This window comes from Drosophila navojoa, chromosome 5 (genome assembly GCF_054131105.1).
Source record: "Drosophila navojoa isolate 15081-1374.11 chromosome 5, UAZ_NAV_1.0, whole genome shotgun sequence".
NCBI classification, from domain to species: Eukaryota; Metazoa; Arthropoda; class Insecta; order Diptera; family Drosophilidae; genus Drosophila; species Drosophila navojoa.
In genome coordinates this window covers 16,638,731-16,659,195 of record NC_142893.1, presented here as the reverse complement: position 1 = coordinate 16,659,195, position 20,465 = coordinate 16,638,731, and the positions used below count along the sequence as shown (strand labels likewise).

Below are 20,465 nucleotides of genomic sequence, written 5' to 3'. Positions count from 1 at the left end.
CCGACCTAGCAAAAAGTTTGGAAGAAATTGCCAAACGCAACCAGTGGAAATAAAATGCAAATGGAAACTGGAAACTGACGCAGTTTAAGATTTAACTCATCATCGGCCTCTGGACAATGCAGAAATTGAAATTCAGGTAACGTTCGAATGCCAGGCACAATAGACTGCACATAAATGCGTAACTTGGCAAAAACGGGCGCCCAGCTCGGCTGCAATTTGTCCACTTGGCGGGGCCATCAAGATTAGCCACAGCTGACAATTTGTGTAGTCAACTGGCGGCACTTTATGAACTTAACGCCGTTCGAATGGCCAACAAACAAGTCGACAAACAATTTGATTTGCTCTTAATTGCTGGACATGGCTAAAAGCAATTACGCTTAGATTTATGAACGCAATTTAGTGGTCAGCAATTTTATTCGAAATTACCAACAAAAAAAAGAAAAGCACAGAGCTACTGTACTGTATGGCGATATGATAGAGGCTTAAGATAAATTTGTATTTAGTCGTGAGTAACATAAAACTTGATCCTTTGGTGGGCAACTAACTTAATTTATATTAGAGATAGCGCCACAAGACTTAACAGTGAGCTTGAAAGACAATTTATGATGACTTTTTGCCTTTTCCTAATTTTGTAAAACTAAACCATGTTTATTTTAGTATTCTTACTAGCCTGGCGTATACATATGTAAAAGAGGTTTTGAAAAAAATCTCATTCCGATAAATAATAATTAATAATAAACAAAAATATATAAAATTGTTTAACAATATAGTAAATATTATTATATAATTCTTATTGATAAATGCTAGTTATATATATTTTTAATAATATGGTATGACTAATTTTAATTTATATATATTTAATATTTTATTTTATTTTATTTGGATATATTTTCTACTGACATTAAGAATTTAATTTTATGTATGATTCGCCTTTTTAAATACTTTTTGAATTTTGTTGTTGTTGTTAGCTACTTTTATTGAATAATGATATTCAAATGGGATTTTCGTTAATGCTTTTAGCCAGACTGAGAGATACGTTCATTTTTTTTCTGTTAAGAAATTATATATTGTAAATTTATTATGTTTTATTCTTAATTGTATTTGAATCATTCCAAATGCTTCCGGCAGATCGTGTGGAAGTGAAATACGAATATATTATTAGGAAATCACATGATTTAAGAGGTGACAAGGCAGACAGGAAAATAGAGATGGATGCCTAGATAATCCGAAGGCAGCTCGTACAAGGCTCCAATAATATTGTTATCCTCACACGAAAGGCAATACAAAATGCGAGCTTGTAAATATTTTCGTATTAATTTATTTAGATTTGTTTTGGTTTCGTATGTACAACTATTTTAATTAAATGCTATGGCATGGCGTATCGATGGGTGGCTCAGTTGCCGCTGTAGCTGACGACCAACGACCAGGCGAGCGTGAGTGCCAGGCCAATACCGCCGAGGGCAGCGGCGCCATTGAACTGGTTGGTGTTGCAGCCGATTTCCGAGCACCAGATGCAGTTCTCCCTGTCGTTGGCGTCGCACTCCACCTGGGTGTTGCAGCCGCGCTGGATGTAGCCGTCGGGATCGCGGAACGAGACACAAAATTCTTCGTCCGCATAGATGGGGCAGACGGCCAAGTGATTGGGATTCTCGCTGCAGCCCTCGTTGGCCACCGAATTGCAGATGTGACAACGGAGCCGGCTCTCGGGGAATATGTCGGCGTTGCACTTGTCGCCGGCGCAGCCCACACAGGTGCCGTTGGCCACACAGGCGCTGCCCTCGCTGCTGCTCAGGCTGTTGAGGCAGCCGCGTACGGTGTGCCCGTCTTGCAGTCGCGTCAGGCAGTCCGCCAAGGGGGCGTGGCAGGTCGTTGTGGTGGCCACTTCGGTGGGCGCCTGGGCACAGTTGGGCGTCTTGCTCGAATCGCAGGCAAGGCAAATGCCGCTGCTTGGCAGGCCGCTCAGCACATTGCAGTCCTTGGTAGAGCACTCGTACAGCTGGTTCGCCGAGCGCCACTCATCCAGATCGGAGCTGCTCTGGCTGCTCGCACAGCCCAACAGCTCCGGATTGCCGTCCTTGTACTTGGCAAAGCAAAAGTCGTTCGCCACATAAGCGGTGCAGTACTCCGCATGGCTGGCGGTGCAGCCGCTGTTCGAGCAGACGTGGCAGCTGAGACGGTCCGCTGGGTAGGCGAACGTGTTGCAGTTGTCGCCGGCGCAGGCGGCGCAGGTGGTGCCGCTGCCGTCATCGCTGCAGGCCGGCCGGTCGAAGGGCTCCTTGTCGTCGAGACAGCTGCGGATGACAGTCGTGTGCACCAGGGCCACCATGCACTTGCCCTGGCAGTGGCGTGTGCTCAGCTCTGTGCTCTGGGGATAGCTGACGCACTGCCCGTTTGTCGTCGAGTTGCAGAAGATGCAGCTGGTCAGCTCGGCTGTGCTCCAGGCAACGTTGCACTCGTTCGACTTGCAGGTCACACACAATTCGGGATTCCGGCGGCAGTAGCGATCCTCGTAGTCGTCCACATCGTCCGCACAGCCGCGGCGGCGCACCGTCACGCCATCCATCTCGAACACCGTCTTGCAGTCCTGCTCGATGTTCAGGCTGCACTGCACGGCCGGGCCCAACGAGCTGTGGCAGTGCTCGCCCTCGCAGGCGTGGCACTTGAGGGGCAGCGGCTGGAACAGGCCGTGCTGTCCGTCGTCCACGCGGTTGAGCAAGTCAATCGAGTTGCACTGGCTGCCCGAGCAGCTGCGGCAGGTGCGATAGTCGCTGCTGCTGCAGCCGATGGCGCTGCTGCAGCCGCGCGTCGTCACGCCGCTCTCCAGCTTCGTTTGGCAGGTTTCCGTGTGGCTGACCCAGGGGCAGACCGCGGTCTGGTCGGGATCGGAGGTGCAGCTGCTGTCGTCCGCCGAGCTGCAGTCGTAGCACTGCAGCCGATTGGCCGGGAAGATCTAGGGAGCAGACTCTCTTAGTCTATCGACTTTCGCACAACTATTGAGACTCACCTCGCGATTGCAGCCGTCCTGCGCACAGACTGTGCAGTTCTCGCTGTTGCCCAGCAGACAGTCAGCAAACTGAGTCTGGTCCAAGTCGTAGAGGCAGCCTCGGGTCGTAGCACCGTCTGAAAAGAGCCGTTTGAAAAGAGTCTCCCAGGGATCTCACATCGATTGTCTGGCTTACCGTTCTCCAGCCTGGTCACACAGTGCGTGTGCGGCAGTTGACTGCAGGTCTTGAAGCTGTCAATGGCCAGGGGCGTGGTCGCACACGTGGGATCCTCGCGTGAGTCGCAGACGGCGCAGAGCACGTGCCGGATGTCGGTCAGCACGTTGCAGTTGTCGCCCTCGCAAACGGAAATGCGCTTCGTCTTGATCACACTCTCCAGATCCTGGTTGCGGAACGAGCTCAGGCAGCCCGACTGCTGGACGCTGTTGGTGTCGTCGAACCAGATGAAGCAGCTGTCCTCCTGCTTGTAGATGTCGCACTGTCTGCTCGTCGGCTCCTCGCAGCTGGCGCCCTTGCAGTGATAGCAGCTGAGCCGCTCAGCGGGCACAGCTTGGACATTGCAGTCCTCGCCGGCGCAGGCCGCGCAGTGCTCGTCCTCGCCGCTGGCGCAGATTAGCTGATCCGCCGGCTCTTTGTCATCCAGGCAGGTGCGCACCAGATCCAATCCGGCCTCGGCGCTGCCAAACAGCGCCGTCATGCAGCGACCCTGGCACTGGCGACGCTTGTGCGTCGCGCTCGTCGGCTCCCACAGGCAGGACTTGCTCTTGGTGCTGTCGCAGTAGATGCAGCTGTTGTACTGCGTGATCTCCGTCGCATTGTTGCACTCGTTCGACTTGCACAGCGGGCAGTGGGCCCGGTTGCTGCTGCAATAGCTGGCGAGCTGCTCATCCGCATCGATGGTATCCTCACAGCCACGGCGAATCACCGCATTGGACGCGTCGAAGACGGTTATGCAGTCCTGTTCGTTGTTGTCCGCGCAGCGCTCTGTGCTGAGGCTGATGCTCTCCTGCTGGCAGGCGGCGCCTTCGCAGCTGAGACAGGTGAGGGGCAGATCCTGCCACCAGCCGTGATTGTCGTCCGTTTGGGCCGCGAGATCGGCCACATTGCAGCCGTTGCCCTGGCAGATGACGCACGTCTTCGAGTTGGGCTCACAGCTCAGCTCGGTGGCGCAGCCTCTGTAGGTGATGCCGGCGCGTAGATTGGTCACACACGAATCGCCCTCGGCGTACACGGGGCACACGGAGAGGCTGTTGGGCGCCGACTCGCAGTTGGCATTGGTCTCCGAGTTGCAAATGTGGCACAAGGTGCGATCGGCGGGGTACAGCTCCTTGTTGCACAAGTCGCCCGAGCAGGAGGCGCAGCCCGAGGCAGTGCCATTGTAGCAGCCGAGGAACTCGTCCTCCTCCAGGCTGGACAGGCAGCCGCGCTCCGTGGCGCCATCATCCAGCACACGTGTATAGCACTCCGGCAGACCCGTCAGCTGGCAGCTGGTGGCGCTGTTCACATTGCTCGGACTCACGGCGCAGTTGCGATCCGTGCGCGAGCTGCAAAGGACACAGCTCTGGGGCTCGGGCAGCGACTCTATCGAATTGCAATTGTTGTCCGCACAGCGGATTAGACGCTTCGAGAGCTGCAGCACGTAAATGTCCCCAAGGCTGAGCTCACTGAGGCAGCCCTGAGCCACCACAGAGCGCTGCTCATCGAACTCAATGTAGCACTCATCGTTCTCCCGATAGTTGGAGCAAACGGCCGGCTGGGGATCCTGGCAATCGTCGCCGCGGCACTGCAGGCAGCTGTGCCGCGTGGCCACCAGATCCGCCGTGTTGCACTTGTCATCCGCACAGCTGGCACAGAACTTGTTCGCGTCCGTGCCGCAAGTCTGGCGATCCGCCTCCTCAATGTCATCGAAGCAGTTGCGCAATAGAGCGTAGCTCGGATTCTCGGCCTCATCGAAGAGTGGCAGGAAGGCGGACACACAGCGCTGATGGCACGAGCGTGTCCGGGTGATCGTCGTCACATCCTGGACACAGTTCGGATTCACTCTCGAATCGCACACCAGGCAATCCACATAGTCCTTGAGGGTGTTGGCCACATTGCAGCCATTGGAGTTGCAGCGCGGACAATTGTCGGGCTGCTCGTCGCAGTAATCGGCGCTGGTCGCATCCAGAGTGCTGCTGCAGCCACGTGCGGTGACCACATCGCCGGTGCTATCGAAGACCGTAACGCAGTTGTCCTTGCCGACGCACTGCGTCAACTGGCCGGCGCCCGCGGCGCATTCACTGGCGCTCCCGCAGCTCAGACAGCTAATGGGCGGCTCCTGCCAGGTGCCCGGCGAGCCGTGCACATTCAAGCGCTCCAGGTTGATCGTGTTGCAGTCATTGTCGCTGCTGCAGACGCGACAGGTGCTCGGGTCGCTGGGATCCGAGCAGCTCAGGCTGGAGCTGCAGCCGCGATAGGTCACCTCATTGAGCAGCGTCGTCACGCACGTGTCGTCGGCCTTATAAATGGGGCAGACGGCGCTGCTGCTGGGCGCTGACGCGCAGTTGGCATCGGTCGCCGAGTCGCACTGATGGCAGCGACGTCGGTCTGCGGGAAAGACGCTGAGCCCGTTGCAGTTGAAGCCCGTGCACAGCTCACAGTTGTCGGAGGTGCCCATGATACAGCCGTAGAAGTCGTCGCTGTCCAAGTTCGAGACGCAGCCGCGCGAGGTCGTGCCAGCGGCATCGATGTGCGTGACGCACTGGGTGTAGGGGATCATGGAGCAGATGCTGGTGGTTAGCAATTGATTGGGTAGGGTGGCACAGCGCGGCTCAGTGAGGGAATTGCACTGCAGACAGCTGTTGGGATTGGGTATGATGTCGGGATGATTGCAGTTCAGCCCGTCGCAGATCAGCAGACGCTGCTGAGCGACCAGCTCGTTGACCACTTGCGTCTCAAAGTCACTGACGCAGCCCATGTCCACGATGCTCATGCTGTCGAATGCCAAGTAGCACTGATCGTTCGGCCTGTAGGCGACACACCTGGCCTTCACCATGTCCTCGCACTCCGGATCCAGGCACTTGTAGCACTCGTGCGGCGTCTCTATGATGTCCCCGCTATTGCACAAGGCACCGGTGCAGGCTGTGCAGCCGGCATGATTGCCCGCCGCGCACTTCGCCCTGTCAGCCTCCTCCAGATCGTCCAGGCAGCCCCGAGTGGGCAGCAGGGCTGAGTCCGCGGCGGAGCTGCGTGGATACATGCCCGTCATGCACTGGCCCTGGCACTGGCGCGTCTTCTTGGGCGTCTCCCAGGCGCAGCTCGGCTCCTGCTCGGCATCGCACTGATAGCAATCGACGTAGACGTCCAGGCTAATGGCGTTGTTGCAGCCATTCGACTTGCACTGCGGACACTTGCCGCTGTTCGCCTCACAGTAGTCGAGATGCTCGGCCAGGATCGCATTGCTGCAGCCGCGGGCTATCACCTGCCCAGCCTCATTGAACACGGTGCTGCAGAGCTGCTTGTTGTCGCCCTGGCAGGTCGTGGCCGTGGTCTCGATTGCGCAGCTCTCGAGATCGGAGCAGACGAGACAGGTCAATGGCAAATCCTGCCACTTGCCCGGCTCACCCACATAGCTGCTGCCCAGATCGACGGCATTGCAATTGGCGTCCTCGCAGATGCGACAGCTGGCCACTTGGCTGGGATCGCAGTAGATCTCCGACTTGCAGCCGCGACGCGTGCGTCCATTCTCCAGGCTCGTCACACAGCCATCGTCAGCCTCATAGATCGGACAGTAGCTGTCATAGGCCTCGGGCTGGCTTTCGCAGTCGGCGTCATTCTTTGAATCGCAGCGCAAGCAGCTCTGCCAGTCCGCGGGGAACACCTCCTTGTTGCAAAAATTGGAGTCGCAAGTCAGACAAGTTGAGCTGTTGCCGCTCAGGCAGTCGTCGTAGAGGTCATCGGCCGTGTCCATGAGACAGCCTCGCTGCAAAACGCCAACTGTCGGAGGGAATATCAGAATGAACTCTCCCTGGATTGAAAAGTCACCTACCTTCGTTAATGTGAGTGTAACATTCGGGATTCAGGTAATGTTCACAGAGGGCGGCGAGCAGGGACTGACCTCGGATGCAATTAGCGCTAGTTATGGAATTGCAAACATTGCAGATTACGCCATCTAGATTCAGCACATCCTTAACATTGCAGTTATTGTCGCTGCATAGGTACAGGTCGCGACGATTGGCTTGCAGGAAGGAACGCTGCAAATCACTGGCACAGCCCATGCTCTCGATGCGCCTATCTCCGACATGAATGTAGCACTCGTCGTTCGCTCTGTAGGCGGTGCAGGTGTGCGAGCTCACCGTCTCACAGTTCTCGTCGTCGCAGTAGTTGCAGCTCAGGCGGTTCTCGGGCACAGCCTCCTTGTTGCAGGCGGCACCGCTGCACGACACACAATGCTCCAGGCTGCCTTCGGCACAGGCCAAGCGATCGTCATAGTCCAGATCGTCCAGGCAGCCGCGTGCCAGCTCCAGTGGCGAGTCCAGCTCGGTTCGATTGCGCGGATAGAGGCCCGTAAAGCAACTGCCCTGGCAGGAGATCTGGCGCTTTACGTCGCCAATGCTGCGCACACACTCGGCCTGCTCGCTGCCGTCGCACAGCACACAGTCCACATAGTCCGCCAGCTGTTTGGCATTATTGCAGCCCGTCGATTTACAGAACTTGCAATTGCCGGAGTTCTCGTCGCAATATTGCGTTAAGTCCGTATCCGCGTACAGCTGATCGGTGCAGCCGCGCAGCACTACCGAGCCATTGCTGGCAAAGACGGTCGCACAGTTCTGCTCATTGTTGTTGTGGCACTTTTGCAGGGGACCCAAGCCGCTGCCCTGGCAATCGACGCCCGCACAGGTGTAGCAATTGATCGGCGGCGTCACCCATTTGCCCGGATAGCCAATGTTGATGAGCTCCAGGTCGGCCACGTTGCAGTTGTCGCCCTTGCAGTTGCGGCAGTACTGCTTGTCCGAATCGTCGCACTCGAACTCCGACTGGCAGCCTCTGTAGGTTTCGCCATTTACCAACTTGACGCTGCAGCCCTGGTTCTCGTCGTACCGCGGACAGACACTGGCAGCATTGGGCGCTGAGCCGCAAGTGGGATCCAGCACCGTGTTGCAGCGCTGACAGCGACGACGATCCGCCGGATAGATCTGCTGATTGCACAAATCACCTTCGCACACATCACAGTTGCCCTCGCCCTTCAGACAGGCCCTCAGCGCAGCTGTTGCCAAGTTGCTTAAGCAGCCGCGTTCCGTTGAGCCATCTGGTAAAGTTCATTGAAAATTCATTGGAGCACTAAACTGGAGAGAGCTGCTTTCCAACTCACCTGAGAGAATACGGGTCATGCAGCGAGTGTTGGGCAGGACGTTGCACGTCTCGAACCGCGCGATCTGCTTGGGATCGACGGCACAGTTGACATCGTCGAATGAGGAGCAGACGGCGCAGTCGTTGGGCCTGGGCACGATGTCAAAGAAGTTGCAATTGTTTCCCTCGCAGAAAATCAAATTCTCTAGATTCTCATCGATAAATTTCTCATCCAGATCGGACTGACAGCCGAGCGCCGCTACCGAGGCCGTCTCATCGAACAGCATATAACAGCGATCTGTGGGACTGTAGTTGAGGCACACGGCCATTACTGGGTCTTGGCAGTCCAGATCCTCGTTGCACGCGTAACAGCTGAGCGAGCTTTGGCTCAGATCGTTCGTGTTGCAGGCGTTGCCTGTACAGGCCGCGCACTCCTTGTCGGCACCTGAGGCACACAGCTGCTGATCCTCCGGCTCCTTGTCGTCCAAGCAGCCACGCACCAGCTCAAACACACCCGAACCATTCTGAGGCCTGTATGCCGACATGCACTGGCCGTTGCACTGGCGTCTGGCCGGCACGGCTGTGGGGTTCGTCACACAGTCGGCGTTCTGGCCGGCCTCGCAGTAGACGCACTCCGTGTAGCTGTCCAGCGATGTGGCGCTGTTGCAGCCATTCGAGTTGCAGTTGTGGCAGTTCTCGCTGTTGGCATCGCAGTACGAGCTGAACGTCGCCTCTACCACATTGCTGCAGCCGCGCGCACTGACCGCTCCGCTCGCATCGAAGACCGTCATGCAGTACTCGGATTTGCTGGCGCAGGCGGTGCTCTCCAGGCTGCTGGACGCACAGCTCGCGGCGTCGCCACAGCTGAGGCAGCTCAGCGGCAGCGCCTGGCCCCACAGACCAGGACGGCCGTCGGCGCGTCTGGCCAGATTGGCCGTGTTGCAGTTGCTGCCCGAGCAGCGCTGGCAGCTGGCGCTGTCGGAGCTGAGGCAGTCCAGTTCGCCGCCACAGCCACGCAGCGTGTTGCCCTGCTCATCGAGCGTGGTCACACAGCTCTGATCCGGCGAGTGCAGCACACAGAGTGCGGCGGCATCGGGCGACTTCTCACAGCTGCTGTCCACACTGGAGTCGCAGATGTGGCACGTCAGACGATCAGCTGGTTGGAGCTGTGGACGAAATAAGTGTGATGATTCATTTGTAGATTGGATTTAAGGTTGTGTAAATGAGATTTACAATAATAATAATGTAAGTCAAAATACTTTCAAGATAAGAATAAGAATGGGAATAATAATTAAAATAGCATAAGATAACATAAGATAATGATATGATGAATAATGTATGAATAATAATTCCATAAAAATATATATATGTATATATAATAATAAATAGAGTATGAATAATAATCATTTAATTTTGGTTTCCTCTTCTTCTTTTTTGTTGTATTTACTACTCAGATAATTTCGTAATCTACAGCTTATCTTCCGGACCGGTAGTTTTGATATGATTCAACAGAATTCCTTTTAGTTAGGTATCATTTAAAAAGGGTTCTTAGTCATGGAGATTGAGCCAATTGGTTCTTCCCAGCAGATCGTGACAGATATACTAAATCTTATGTTTTTCATACATATTTTATATTTCAGTAGGAAATAACTTCGCTTATGGCGTTCGTACAGTAATTGCGGCGGAAATACTGGTCCCAAGACCGAAAACTTTTATGGCTATATCGTCTGCCGGATAATGTAAAGCAAATAAATAAACTTGAAGCAAACTTCGATGAGTTAAAAGGAGGCATTACTCTACATTCTTAGTTAGTCTAAGGAGGTTTCTATAGTACATTTTTAATTACCCTGATTGTGTAACTTTTTATCCGAACAGCTAATATCGTTCTTCTTCAATTCCTTTTTAGCTCATATATTGCAATTCAATATACAAATATACTAAGGCTTCCATGTGTGTTTATTGATACCCATATTATTAGATCGGTATCAATAGACCATTTTACATTATTATATGGCTTTGAACAGACACACATTTGCAACATCATTTATACTTTTAATTACCTCATACAAAAGGAAATCTTATATGTCATCCACAACTTGAGCACTTACCTTAACATTACAGTTATCGCCAGTGCAGGTGCTGCATTTGGTGGCATTGCTGCCGCCCAAGCACTCCAGGTAGTCCTCTTCGTCCAGGCTGGCGAGGCAGCCACGTTCCGTGTGGCCATCAATGCGGAGCAGGGCATAGCAATCGGTGTTCAGAGGATGAGAGCACTGCGTTTCGGAGAGCAAGTTGCTCGGGTCGACGGCGCAGTTCTTGTCGGTGCGCGAGCTGCACAGTTTGCACGATTTGGCTGTGGGCAAGGCCGAGAGCACATTGCAGTTCTCTCCCGAGCAGGTCCAGATGCGCTTCTCCCTCTGCAGGGCTGCGGCATCGCTCACGTTGTACTGGCTTAGGCAGCCGTACTCGGCGATCTTGTTGCTCTCGTCCAGCTGTATGAAGCACTGCTCCGCGCCGCTGGGCACAACGGCGCGACACGTCTTCGACTCCGGCCTGTCGCAGTTGCCGCCGGTGCAGGCATTGCAGCTGCTGCGCACGCCGAGCTCAGCTTGGTTGCAGCTGGCGCTGTCGCAGGCGACGCAGTTGGCTGAAAGACCCGCCGCACAGTCCTCTCGGTCGTCCAGGTCCAGATCGTCCAGGCAGGTGCGCACTAGCTCCAAAGGCGAGTCCTTGTCGCTGGTGCGCGGATACAGCGCTGTGATGCACTTCTCATTGCAGGTTCGTCGCTCTGTCACCAGCTCAATGTCGAACAGACAGTTTTCATCATCCTGGGCATCGCACAGTACACACTCCACCAGTTGCTTGTTGTTCTTCAGATTGTTGCAGCCGTTCGAACGGCACTCGTAGCAGTCCGCATCCTGCGCGCTGCACGTGTCCTGCAGGCTATCGCTGCAGCCACGCTGAATGACCGCTCCAGTGCTATCGAAGACGGCCACACAGCTCTGAGCATTGTTGTTCTCACACTTCTGCAATTGACCCGTGCTGGCCAAACACTGCTCCGGGCTGGTGCAGATGTAACAATTTATGGGGCCGGTATGCCAGCTATGTGGCCAGGCATCTGCAATGGGAACATATATGTAGAGTTTTCTTATTTCTATTTTGGAATATTTAAGTTCTCTTGTTAATGTAATTTGTAGTATAAGTAGTTTGATTGTTAAACAGAATCCAGCTATTTATATTGATCTATAATATACCTGAGCTTACCTATGATATCATAAGATCTGATATAATATAGATCAATAGAAATAACTGGAGTCTATCTAGCATGTATTTCCAGTCACTCATATATGCATTCGACAACATATTTCATTATCTCATATTCCCAGCCTGTTTTAGCTTTACGAATATAATTGAGAAACCATTCAAGTAACTGAAAGAGCTTTCCCTTCTGTGAAATCTTTGTAAAGCTGGAAATACACATGTATAAATATACTACATGCACTGCTACATAAATTTTCACTAATCTAGCGGCTAGTTTTATCGGCGAAATACTATAGTTGTATTATTTATGGTCGGCAATCAAATCGCTTTATCGATTTACAACGCGCGAACGTACATTGCTAATTGCTAGTGATAGCATTTTTTATGCGGTTTATATAAGAGCAAAAAAAAAAAAAAACCAGAAAACCCAAAGAAAAACTTGAGACTACTTTAAGTTAATTAAAAGTGAAAGCAAAAAACGTTTTCAAAGCACATCAAATTATTAAGAACATAATCAAACAATTTGGAAACTTGAAATTCCCTTTAGATTAATCCTAATCTAATTCAACTATCACAAGATAATCTTTCAATCAGTTGAAAGCACACGCTTCACACAAGGTCGATAGCTACAGCCAAAGTCCACACCTGGGAATCAAGCCCTCAAAAACTATCCACGCACTAAATCTTAGTAAATCACTTTGACTTCGCTAAGAGGGGAATAATACAATTTGATTAGAAATCGTATGGATTTCCACATCATCTTTACGAAATATTTCAGGTTGCTGTAAATGCAGTCGATAGTGTTTTAAATACTTGAGTATATTTTCTTTTAAAAGGAACTGTAGTAAGAGAAAATTACGTTTGGCATCTTGTGTATATATTCGATACGTTTTTAATTATTTTATTTTATATATTTATATTTTTCGTTTTAAATACTTTTATAATATTTGTAATATCAAGAACCTAATATATAATTTGATAAGGCAAAAATTAGATTTTAATAATTCAATTGTAGATTTTCAACATAAAATTATATATTTTACAGCTGTTCGACTGACAACCTTTGAACGCAGACAGACGAACTTGATTGAGTATATCAACAAGGCTGTCAAGAATATATCCAGGTAATTAATAAAAATAAAAATATGATTAATAAATAGCACCCAAATTCATATGTTCTTGATCGATTGCCAATATGACATATTTAAAGTTGGTGTAAATTCTGTCAAAATACGTCATTTAAAATTCTCATAAAGTCAATATGTAGATAGTATTCTTGGTCAATAGCTTAGTTGAAATAATGATTCATTCATTGGGTTTTCTGTAGCTTATCATAGATATACTTGGGTTTATTTTAATTCTTCACGAGAAAGTATGTGTATAATTATTTTCCACACGTTGTTTTTTTTACAAAACTAGCAATAAATGTAGTTGTAGTAGTATTTCTTAGAAAGTTCACATTTCGGCATAATATTTCACCAATTCAGATAATATAAAGTTCATAAAAGCCTTCAGCCGGAGCTTTGCTAATCTTTTAGCGTATCTGCCATAACCGCATCAATTCGTCACATCTATATATAAATATATATATTTTTATATATATTCTTTTTTTTCGATTCAATCAAAAAAAAGCATAAAAGGTTAGTATTATATTGTTTTCGATTCTCCAACTGTTCACTGTATCATATCCTTATCGTAGTGCTATCCATAGTTCTATTTCCGTTTCAGAAAGCTGCACAATTAATGCGCTTAGCTTTAAGCAATTCGTTAAGCTACGTGACATTTAGCAATGAAATTTGTTTATGATTATTCATTTATTGATAACACTGTTTAGCACTTTGATAGATTATGTATAAAATATATAAATGCATATATACTTTTCTCAGTTAAACACAACTGGATTATATAATACTCCACATTTATTTAGAGTTTGATAATTCATTAACTGATTAAAATCAAATATTTTTTCCGATTAACAACACTTGAATTAACAAATTATCCTTGTTGATCACCTACCACTTGGATTAGCCACATATAATACTATTTGTAGCAGAGTTATTATCCCTGCTGTTTTCAGCCTCATGATCGATGGGCTCTTTTTTACCCGACGCGTATTACCAACAAACGTGGAATCGGTCGACTAATTTTCTGGCTGGGTTTGGGGCACCTTTTATAGATTTGTCGAATGTACGTTTCATAGTGAGTCGTTCCACGATTATTGCCTTATATTAACGACTATGATTATATGATACTGTTGCCGAATGTCCGATAAAGTAAGTTTCTGCTCGCCGTTATTTATAACACCCATCGCCCACACCACCCGCAACGCCCTGCCCCCGTCCGGCTGTCCACTGCAAGTGCGTATTTAGTAAGGGGAATTAACATAAAAAGCAAAAACAATGCGCCAGATAAGCCGACCAAAAGTTTTGCTCTAATCACACAGAATCGGGCCGATACACGTTTACACTCGTATAGCTCGATTCTCGATTCTCGTTTCACGATTTTCGTCATTTTGGCGAATTTGATGAGATAAGGCGGCGACAGGGCAACAATTTAATATGTGGATTGCAGGTCCGAACTTCACCTATAAACACGTACGTGTATATGTATTTCTATTGATTTTATTGGTATAATGTAGACGTTTATTGTCAACTGATTCACAGTTACACAGTTGGGAAATGCATTTTGAGGCGCAATAACAACAATTTCCAGTATCGCTGCACTCAATTCTTATCAATTGATAAACTTGTTATGTGCCTTTGATCGTTTGTAGGGTTTCAGGAAGTGCTTTGTCTTTGGGGTGTTCTAGCCGTTGACCTCTTATCATCTTGGTCAAATTTTTCATGGAATTTCCATATCACTCCTTATGCTGTTACCATGCGATTTATATCCCTCTCGGTTTTCCCTCTATTATTTCACAATGCTCTTTAATCGCTTCTAATCATTGTTAGATTATTTTTTATATTGGGGTTTATTTGTACCCCAAGTCTGTTGTACCGTCTTAGATGTTGGGCTCCAATTACTCAATTAGTTTGAATTCCCTAGATAAGCTGAATTTTTATTAAGACTAACTATATATATGTATATGTATGTTATTTGTTATGGAAGAAACGGAAGAAAGTTTTAGAGAGATTAATCTAAGAAACTGAGAATTCTAGTTATCTCTATTTGCTGAGCATTGTGAACCCTATACTATATACATATATATATATAAATATACAAATATATATGTATTTATAGGTCTTATTAAGTACTTAATCGTTATTTATGAACATTAACAGTCGCCTAATGATTATTGGTTAGTTTTATGACGGAGAGAAGGTCGTGGGAATCCAAAACCCAACGATATTTTGTTTCTGCCAAATTATTTATTGGAGGCATAAAAATACATAGCCAGCTGCAGAGCCAATAGTAAAATGGGAATTTTTTTCGTACATAAGCTTTGAGCACTGCCGGGCTGAGGCGTTGGAGTTGGCGGCTCAGGGGATGGACTAGTAGTAGTGGAAGTCGTAGTGCTACTAGTTGAGGTTGAACTGGAACTGGAACTGGAACTGGAACTAGAACTGGAACTGGAACTGGAACTGGAACTGGAAGTCGATGAAGTCGAGCTCGATTCAGTTGTGCTCGTGGAGGTCGTCTCTTCAATTTCCTCGAGAAGCTGAGTATTACAATGGGAAATTTCGGCTGGGTCGCATAGCTTGCAATTGAGATCGGCCAGGCAAGTGAGCTGATCAGCTAATGTTAGTGAACAACCTCTCTCGACGTGTTGGTTCTTGATGCTCGCGTAGCACAGGTTGCGTCCGCTGCGAGCTATGCCACAGGTTTGTGCCGCCAGCTGCTCTGGAGCAGTTCGACAGCGTTCATCCTTGAATACAAATTCTCTTTAGCCTTGAGCTGAATAGGATAACTCTTGGCTCGTTGCTTACCTGCGTATCGTTACACTGCACACAGGAGAGCTGAGGGGAGCTCCTAGTATTGCACTTTTCGCTCACACAAATCTCGCACTGCACTCGGGAGTGAGCTTTGGTCTCGCATTGCTCTCGCCAGCTGTCGTCCAGCCGTTCCAGACAGCCCTGCGCCCTAACCACGCCCCCTCAAACACACTCACACATGCATCGAGCTGATCGACACACTGCTCTGTGACCTGATAGCTGCTCCTTTGACAGTTGATGCCGCGGCAATAGAAGCATGACTCCGATGCCAGGACACAGCTGGCACCCAGCAAGGGCAATAGAATGCAGAGAATCGCACACTTCCTAGTCAACATTGCAACTGATGCCTTGGGCATTTCGATTGGCGATTAGGTGGCCTACGCTTTATATAAACTCCATGGCAATCGAGGGTGTTCGGCTGAAGTGTCGAAATGTTGGGCCCCAAGTAGTTTAGCTGGTCGGCTCTTTAAAGTTTCTTAACAGCCGCACAAGTATCTAATACTACCTTTGCCAAAGTCAAGCTGATTGATAACCGAATAAAGCTCAGTGGATGACTATTCGTAATTGTTTGCATTGCTCTTGAGAATTGTGTAAACAGCAGTTCAGCATTTGGCTTCTTTGGCACATTCATGAGGCACTCAACTAGCCATTTAATGGGCAGCATTATGAGGTCTTCCCTAGTCGAAAGCAAATAAACATGTTTACAAATAAAATGGAATTTTTTCCATACTTCAACATTTCGTTAAAAGAGTTCAGTTTTATTTGACTTTCGTTGGGTGATGAATTAAAAGTCAGAAATTTCAATAAACCTTGGAAAGTTTGCAAAGTACAATACGAGTAAATTCGAATCAAATCAAAATTTTGCAAAGCTTGAAAATCAATCACCTTCCATGCAGTCTAAAAATAGTTACTAGTATATGTAGGTGATCAATCAAACGATAAACATAAAGCAGCGATAACTAATATATCCATTTGTAATAGGCTTTATCAACAATTGCATACTAAATATTCTGATATGCAGTCTATAGAGCTCATTCTAATCTATTTTGACAGTGCTTGGCAGTACCAGAATTTTAGGATCGATTGCATAATTATCTTATCGCAATAAATATCAGTCTCATATATACAGTTGGCTAATCTTGTTTGTATGTATCGTAAAATTGGATATTTATATGACTCCTCAACTAAATCACTCTGCCAAGTCTTTGCCATTTGTATATCTTATCTAGCAGAGTCTGCTACAGTAAGAGTGTTTTTAAAATGCCATTAAAATACCAAGACTCTTGTTAAATGATTATTTATTTATTTCCTAGTATTTCATTTTTTTAGCAACATTAAGACTAGCGCAGAAAGCGAATGAAGCGATTGCCGGCATTTGAATCGAATGTAATATTCAAGCTGTTGCAGGCACGAATATCGCCGGAGGAGCAGAGCAGGCAGTTGGCATCCTGGAGGCAGCTCTGCTGATCGGTCACCGTGGTTGAGCAACCGCGCTGAATGTTGCTGCCCGAGCCAGAGGCCTTCACATAGCAGTAGGAGTTGGGAGCGGTTGGAGCTGTGCACACGGTTGGCCTCAAACTGGTTGCGTTCTCGGCGCAGTTGGCGTCCTGTGAGTGCACATGAAACTTGATATAAATCCGACAAAGAGACCGACATGGGCATCATACCTTGCTGGAGTCGCACTGCACACAGGCGAACCTCATGGAGCCCACGTTGTTGCAGTTGTCCGAGTTGCACTTGAAGCACGAATCATCGTGAGGTGAATCACAGCGATGGCGCAGTTTAGCTGGTATTTCCAGGGAGCAGCCTTTATACAGGACTTTGGCTGAATATTTATGAACAAATATTGAAAGAGAAGAGTGTGTGAGAGAGAGAGAGAGAGTCTGGCACAGCTCTTATGACCTACAATTCTCGTAGATGGTCACGCAGTAATCCAGCGAGTCGACGCACTTCTGCACCAGAGACACTCCCGTTCGCTGGCAGTTGATGCCGCTGCAGCTGTGACAGCTCGTGATTTTGTTGGCATCACTGTATCCTGTCGCAAGGACGACCACCAGCAGCGCCCAGAGCATTGCTTTGACTTTCATGATGCGCTTTTAACTACGAGCTGGCGGCCAATGCTTTTGACTTTTATACGCTCGCTGCCGTGTGAAGTACACTTCACGCCAGCAAAACACTCGACAGGTGGCAAAGCTCTAGCTCCCACCTAGCTGCAGCTGTAAAGTTTCGTAACTGATGAGTAACTGTGCAGATTTAAGGGATATCTCTATTAAAGTCAGTTGGTATTATATGTATATATATTATTATGTCTATCTCTATTAAAGTGTTATTATTATTATTAATGTTGAGTATTATAATTCGAATTATTAGTATGAATTTTAAAACATTTGGGTATTTTTACTCAAATAAATAAATAAATTATTATGAAGACTGAAATCTTAAAAATGATATTATTTAATATACATATATTTCTGTACAGCAACTGTTTACTGAGTCGCAGAAGAAGATGCCCAATAAATATCGTTTTCTGTATATTTTCAATAAAATATTAATTTTTTTTTAATTGAATGATTTAGTTTTCTGTTACTTTAAAAATGTATATACAGCAAATTATATATACATTTGATAAAAATAAAACATGAGCATTTTGAGCTGAAGTATTTATTGGCTTTATTTTGGTTCACTTTATAGCCAATGCAAATAATAATCAGACCGAGTGATAAGCTACATTAATCAACGATCGTCTGTCTGCAATAAGAGGCTTTGATTTATACAATATTTTTAATATTTCTCTATATTTAATGTATTATAAATATTTATATATTTGTGCCTTATAATCTAAACATTCAAGTAATTGACAAATATCGATTTGCATTGATTCATTCTAAACATTATTTTCGGACGCAGCAAACTATATATAAACTGCACTATATTAACATAAATCACTTCTATTATCTCTGATTTACAAGCGAGAGCTTAACTTGGATAATGAACGTACTTCCCCTATTTTTTCCAGTCGTACGATGAATAATAATAATAATGGACATCATTTGAAAATTTCAATTAGTAAAATAGAATATTATTTATTCTTAACATATAAAATAATATATAACTAAATTTTATTAATGCTTCTAGAGTTTATAGAGTTTCAAGTAGACAAATATTATCTCACTCAATATGAGCTGCTCCCAAATTTATTTTTTCCCGCTGCCTTTGATTACTCTACCTTGCTTAATGATGCTTAATAAATTTTATATAGCTCAATTATAATTGTTCTTGGTATTCTAAAAAACTGAAATTGGCAATTTATTATTTGTTAACTTGTTTATTTATCTTTATGATATTGATAACATTTTTAAAACATTTTTAAATTACACTAATTCAATAGAATGGCTAGCAAAGTGATCAGGCCCAGCAGTAGGCCGAACACCTGCTGTCCCTGGGCTCCACTGGCTTTGTACTCCAGCACGTAATTGTTGCACGCACTGGAGCCATGTCCGTTCTCGGGCAGGCAGAGGCTGCAGTCGTTGGCCTGAAGACAACTCATTTGCTCCTTGACGCTCAGGGCACAGCCTCTTTGCAACTGTGAGCCAGAGGCCTTCACGTAGCAATAGGCGTTGTTGCCCGTGGGCGCTGGGCATTGGGCGGGGCTGATGCTGTCGCCGGCCAAGTTACACTTGGCGTCCTGAATGAAAGCAAGAGGAATTTATACAGTCTGACTCTACAGATACTCAATACTCACATCTGAGCCGTTGCACTGTATGCACTGATAGTCGACACGTCCTTGATTATTGCACAGATCTCCGCCGCACTTTTGGCACTGCGGATCTCGTGCCTGGCACTTGGATCGCGCAGCTAGCGATATTTCCAGCAGACAGCCTCGCTCACTGACCCTAACTGCGCCGCATATGGTATTAATATATGCATTCTGCTTAAACGACTTGATTTACTTACAGCCCTCGTAGACAGTCACACAAATATCCAGCAGATCGTTGCACCTGACCGTCGCATTCTGTCGCGTGGTTCGCTGACAATTGACGCCCTCGCAGCTGTAGCAAGTGCGAGGCGCTGCAGCACTCACGGCTCCCTTTTGCAGCTGGCTGGCAGCAGCAAAGGAGCAGCAGAGCACAAGGATAACAGCTTGCGTTGACAACATGTTCGCAACACCCTTTGACTTTGGCATCTAATGCCGAACTGAAACTTGTCATTTCGCCGACCGCAGCAATTTTCAAGTCAATTGACGGCACTTCAGGAATTTCCTTAGAATATTTCTATACTGCATTGGAAGTGAGAAGTGCCGCTAAGACTGAAGAGTCAAAAGCTGAACCTTTTCAAGGGGCTCTTATACCCTGTACTACGCTTAAGGCATACAAGTTGTTTTATTGTAAATGTGAGGCGAAAGAGTTGGCTGACTAAAGTAGAATATTTTAGTTCAGTTTTAGCTATGAAATGAAGCATAAATTGAAAGTCATTTAAAGCATTCTTGCCTTGCTTATATTAATGTTAATTTACTTTAAGTCTCGCATATCTTTTGAATTCTCATTAAGAGTAGATTCATTTCTCCTTCTTAATATTTATTGGACTACATTTTTATTTATATCTACATTGAAATTTATAATAATTTTTATTATTTATTTAACATGGAATTTATAGAGAATTATTAACAAATTCACTGATATCAACTCAACTCATGCCCTAAATATATTAATTTAATAAAACTCCATATACTTCCCAAATTACTATAGAGATTACTGAGTATATACATCGTCAATCGTTGTCTACTTAAGATCATATAGCTTCCTCCTGATACGTTTTTGTGACTTATCGGACGATGTTTTGTTTTGTTTGCATTTCTCTTGTGTTGGCTATCATATGACAAGGTTGTTGAGGCTTATCTGCCAAACTCACAAATATACATATGTATATACAAAATTTATATAAA

General features: G+C 46.9%; 4 protein-coding genes across 4 annotated transcripts; all 4 read right to left on the bottom strand.

Moving 5' to 3' along the window:
• Positions 1-1,295: 1,295 nt before the first annotated feature.
• On the bottom strand, positions 1,296-13,765 carry LOC108652823 (uncharacterized). The gene is made up of 7 exons (XM_030387655.2): positions 13,608-13,765; positions 10,439-11,448; positions 8,353-9,496; positions 7,030-8,289; positions 3,180-6,977; positions 3,005-3,120; positions 1,296-2,950 (listed from the first exon to the last, which is right to left on the bottom strand). The coding sequence occupies exons 1-7, from the start codon at positions 13,672-13,674 to the stop codon at positions 1,394-1,396; spliced, it is 8,952 nt and encodes a 2,983-aa protein (XP_030243515.1). The 5' UTR covers positions 13,675-13,765; the 3' UTR covers positions 1,296-1,393.
• A 431-nt stretch (positions 13,766-14,196) lies between these two features.
• On the bottom strand, positions 14,197-15,925 carry LOC115563924 (uncharacterized). Its single transcript, XM_030387647.2, is given in 3 exon segments — positions 14,197-15,456; positions 15,518-15,687; positions 15,690-15,925. Coding segments are annotated over 3 exon segments (861 nt in total). The 5' UTR covers positions 15,880-15,925; the 3' UTR covers positions 14,197-14,955.
• Positions 15,926-16,804: 879 nt separating this feature from the next.
• LOC115563923 (uncharacterized) lies at positions 16,805-17,636 on the bottom strand. Its single transcript, XM_030387646.2, has 3 exons — positions 17,430-17,636; positions 17,191-17,348; positions 16,805-17,130 (listed from the first exon to the last, which is right to left on the bottom strand). Exons 1-3 carry the CDS (start codon positions 17,608-17,610, stop codon positions 16,864-16,866), a joined length of 606 nt encoding a protein of 201 aa, XP_030243506.1. The 5' UTR covers positions 17,611-17,636; the 3' UTR covers positions 16,805-16,863.
• A 1,249-nt stretch (positions 17,637-18,885) lies between these two features.
• LOC108658594 (uncharacterized) lies at positions 18,886-19,729 on the bottom strand. The gene is made up of 3 exons (XM_030387648.2): positions 19,478-19,729; positions 19,266-19,420; positions 18,886-19,208 (listed from the first exon to the last, which is right to left on the bottom strand). Exons 1-3 carry the CDS (start codon positions 19,704-19,706, stop codon positions 18,900-18,902), a joined length of 693 nt encoding a protein of 230 aa, XP_030243508.1. The 5' UTR covers positions 19,707-19,729; the 3' UTR covers positions 18,886-18,899.
• Positions 19,730-20,465: the final 736 nt, after the last annotated feature.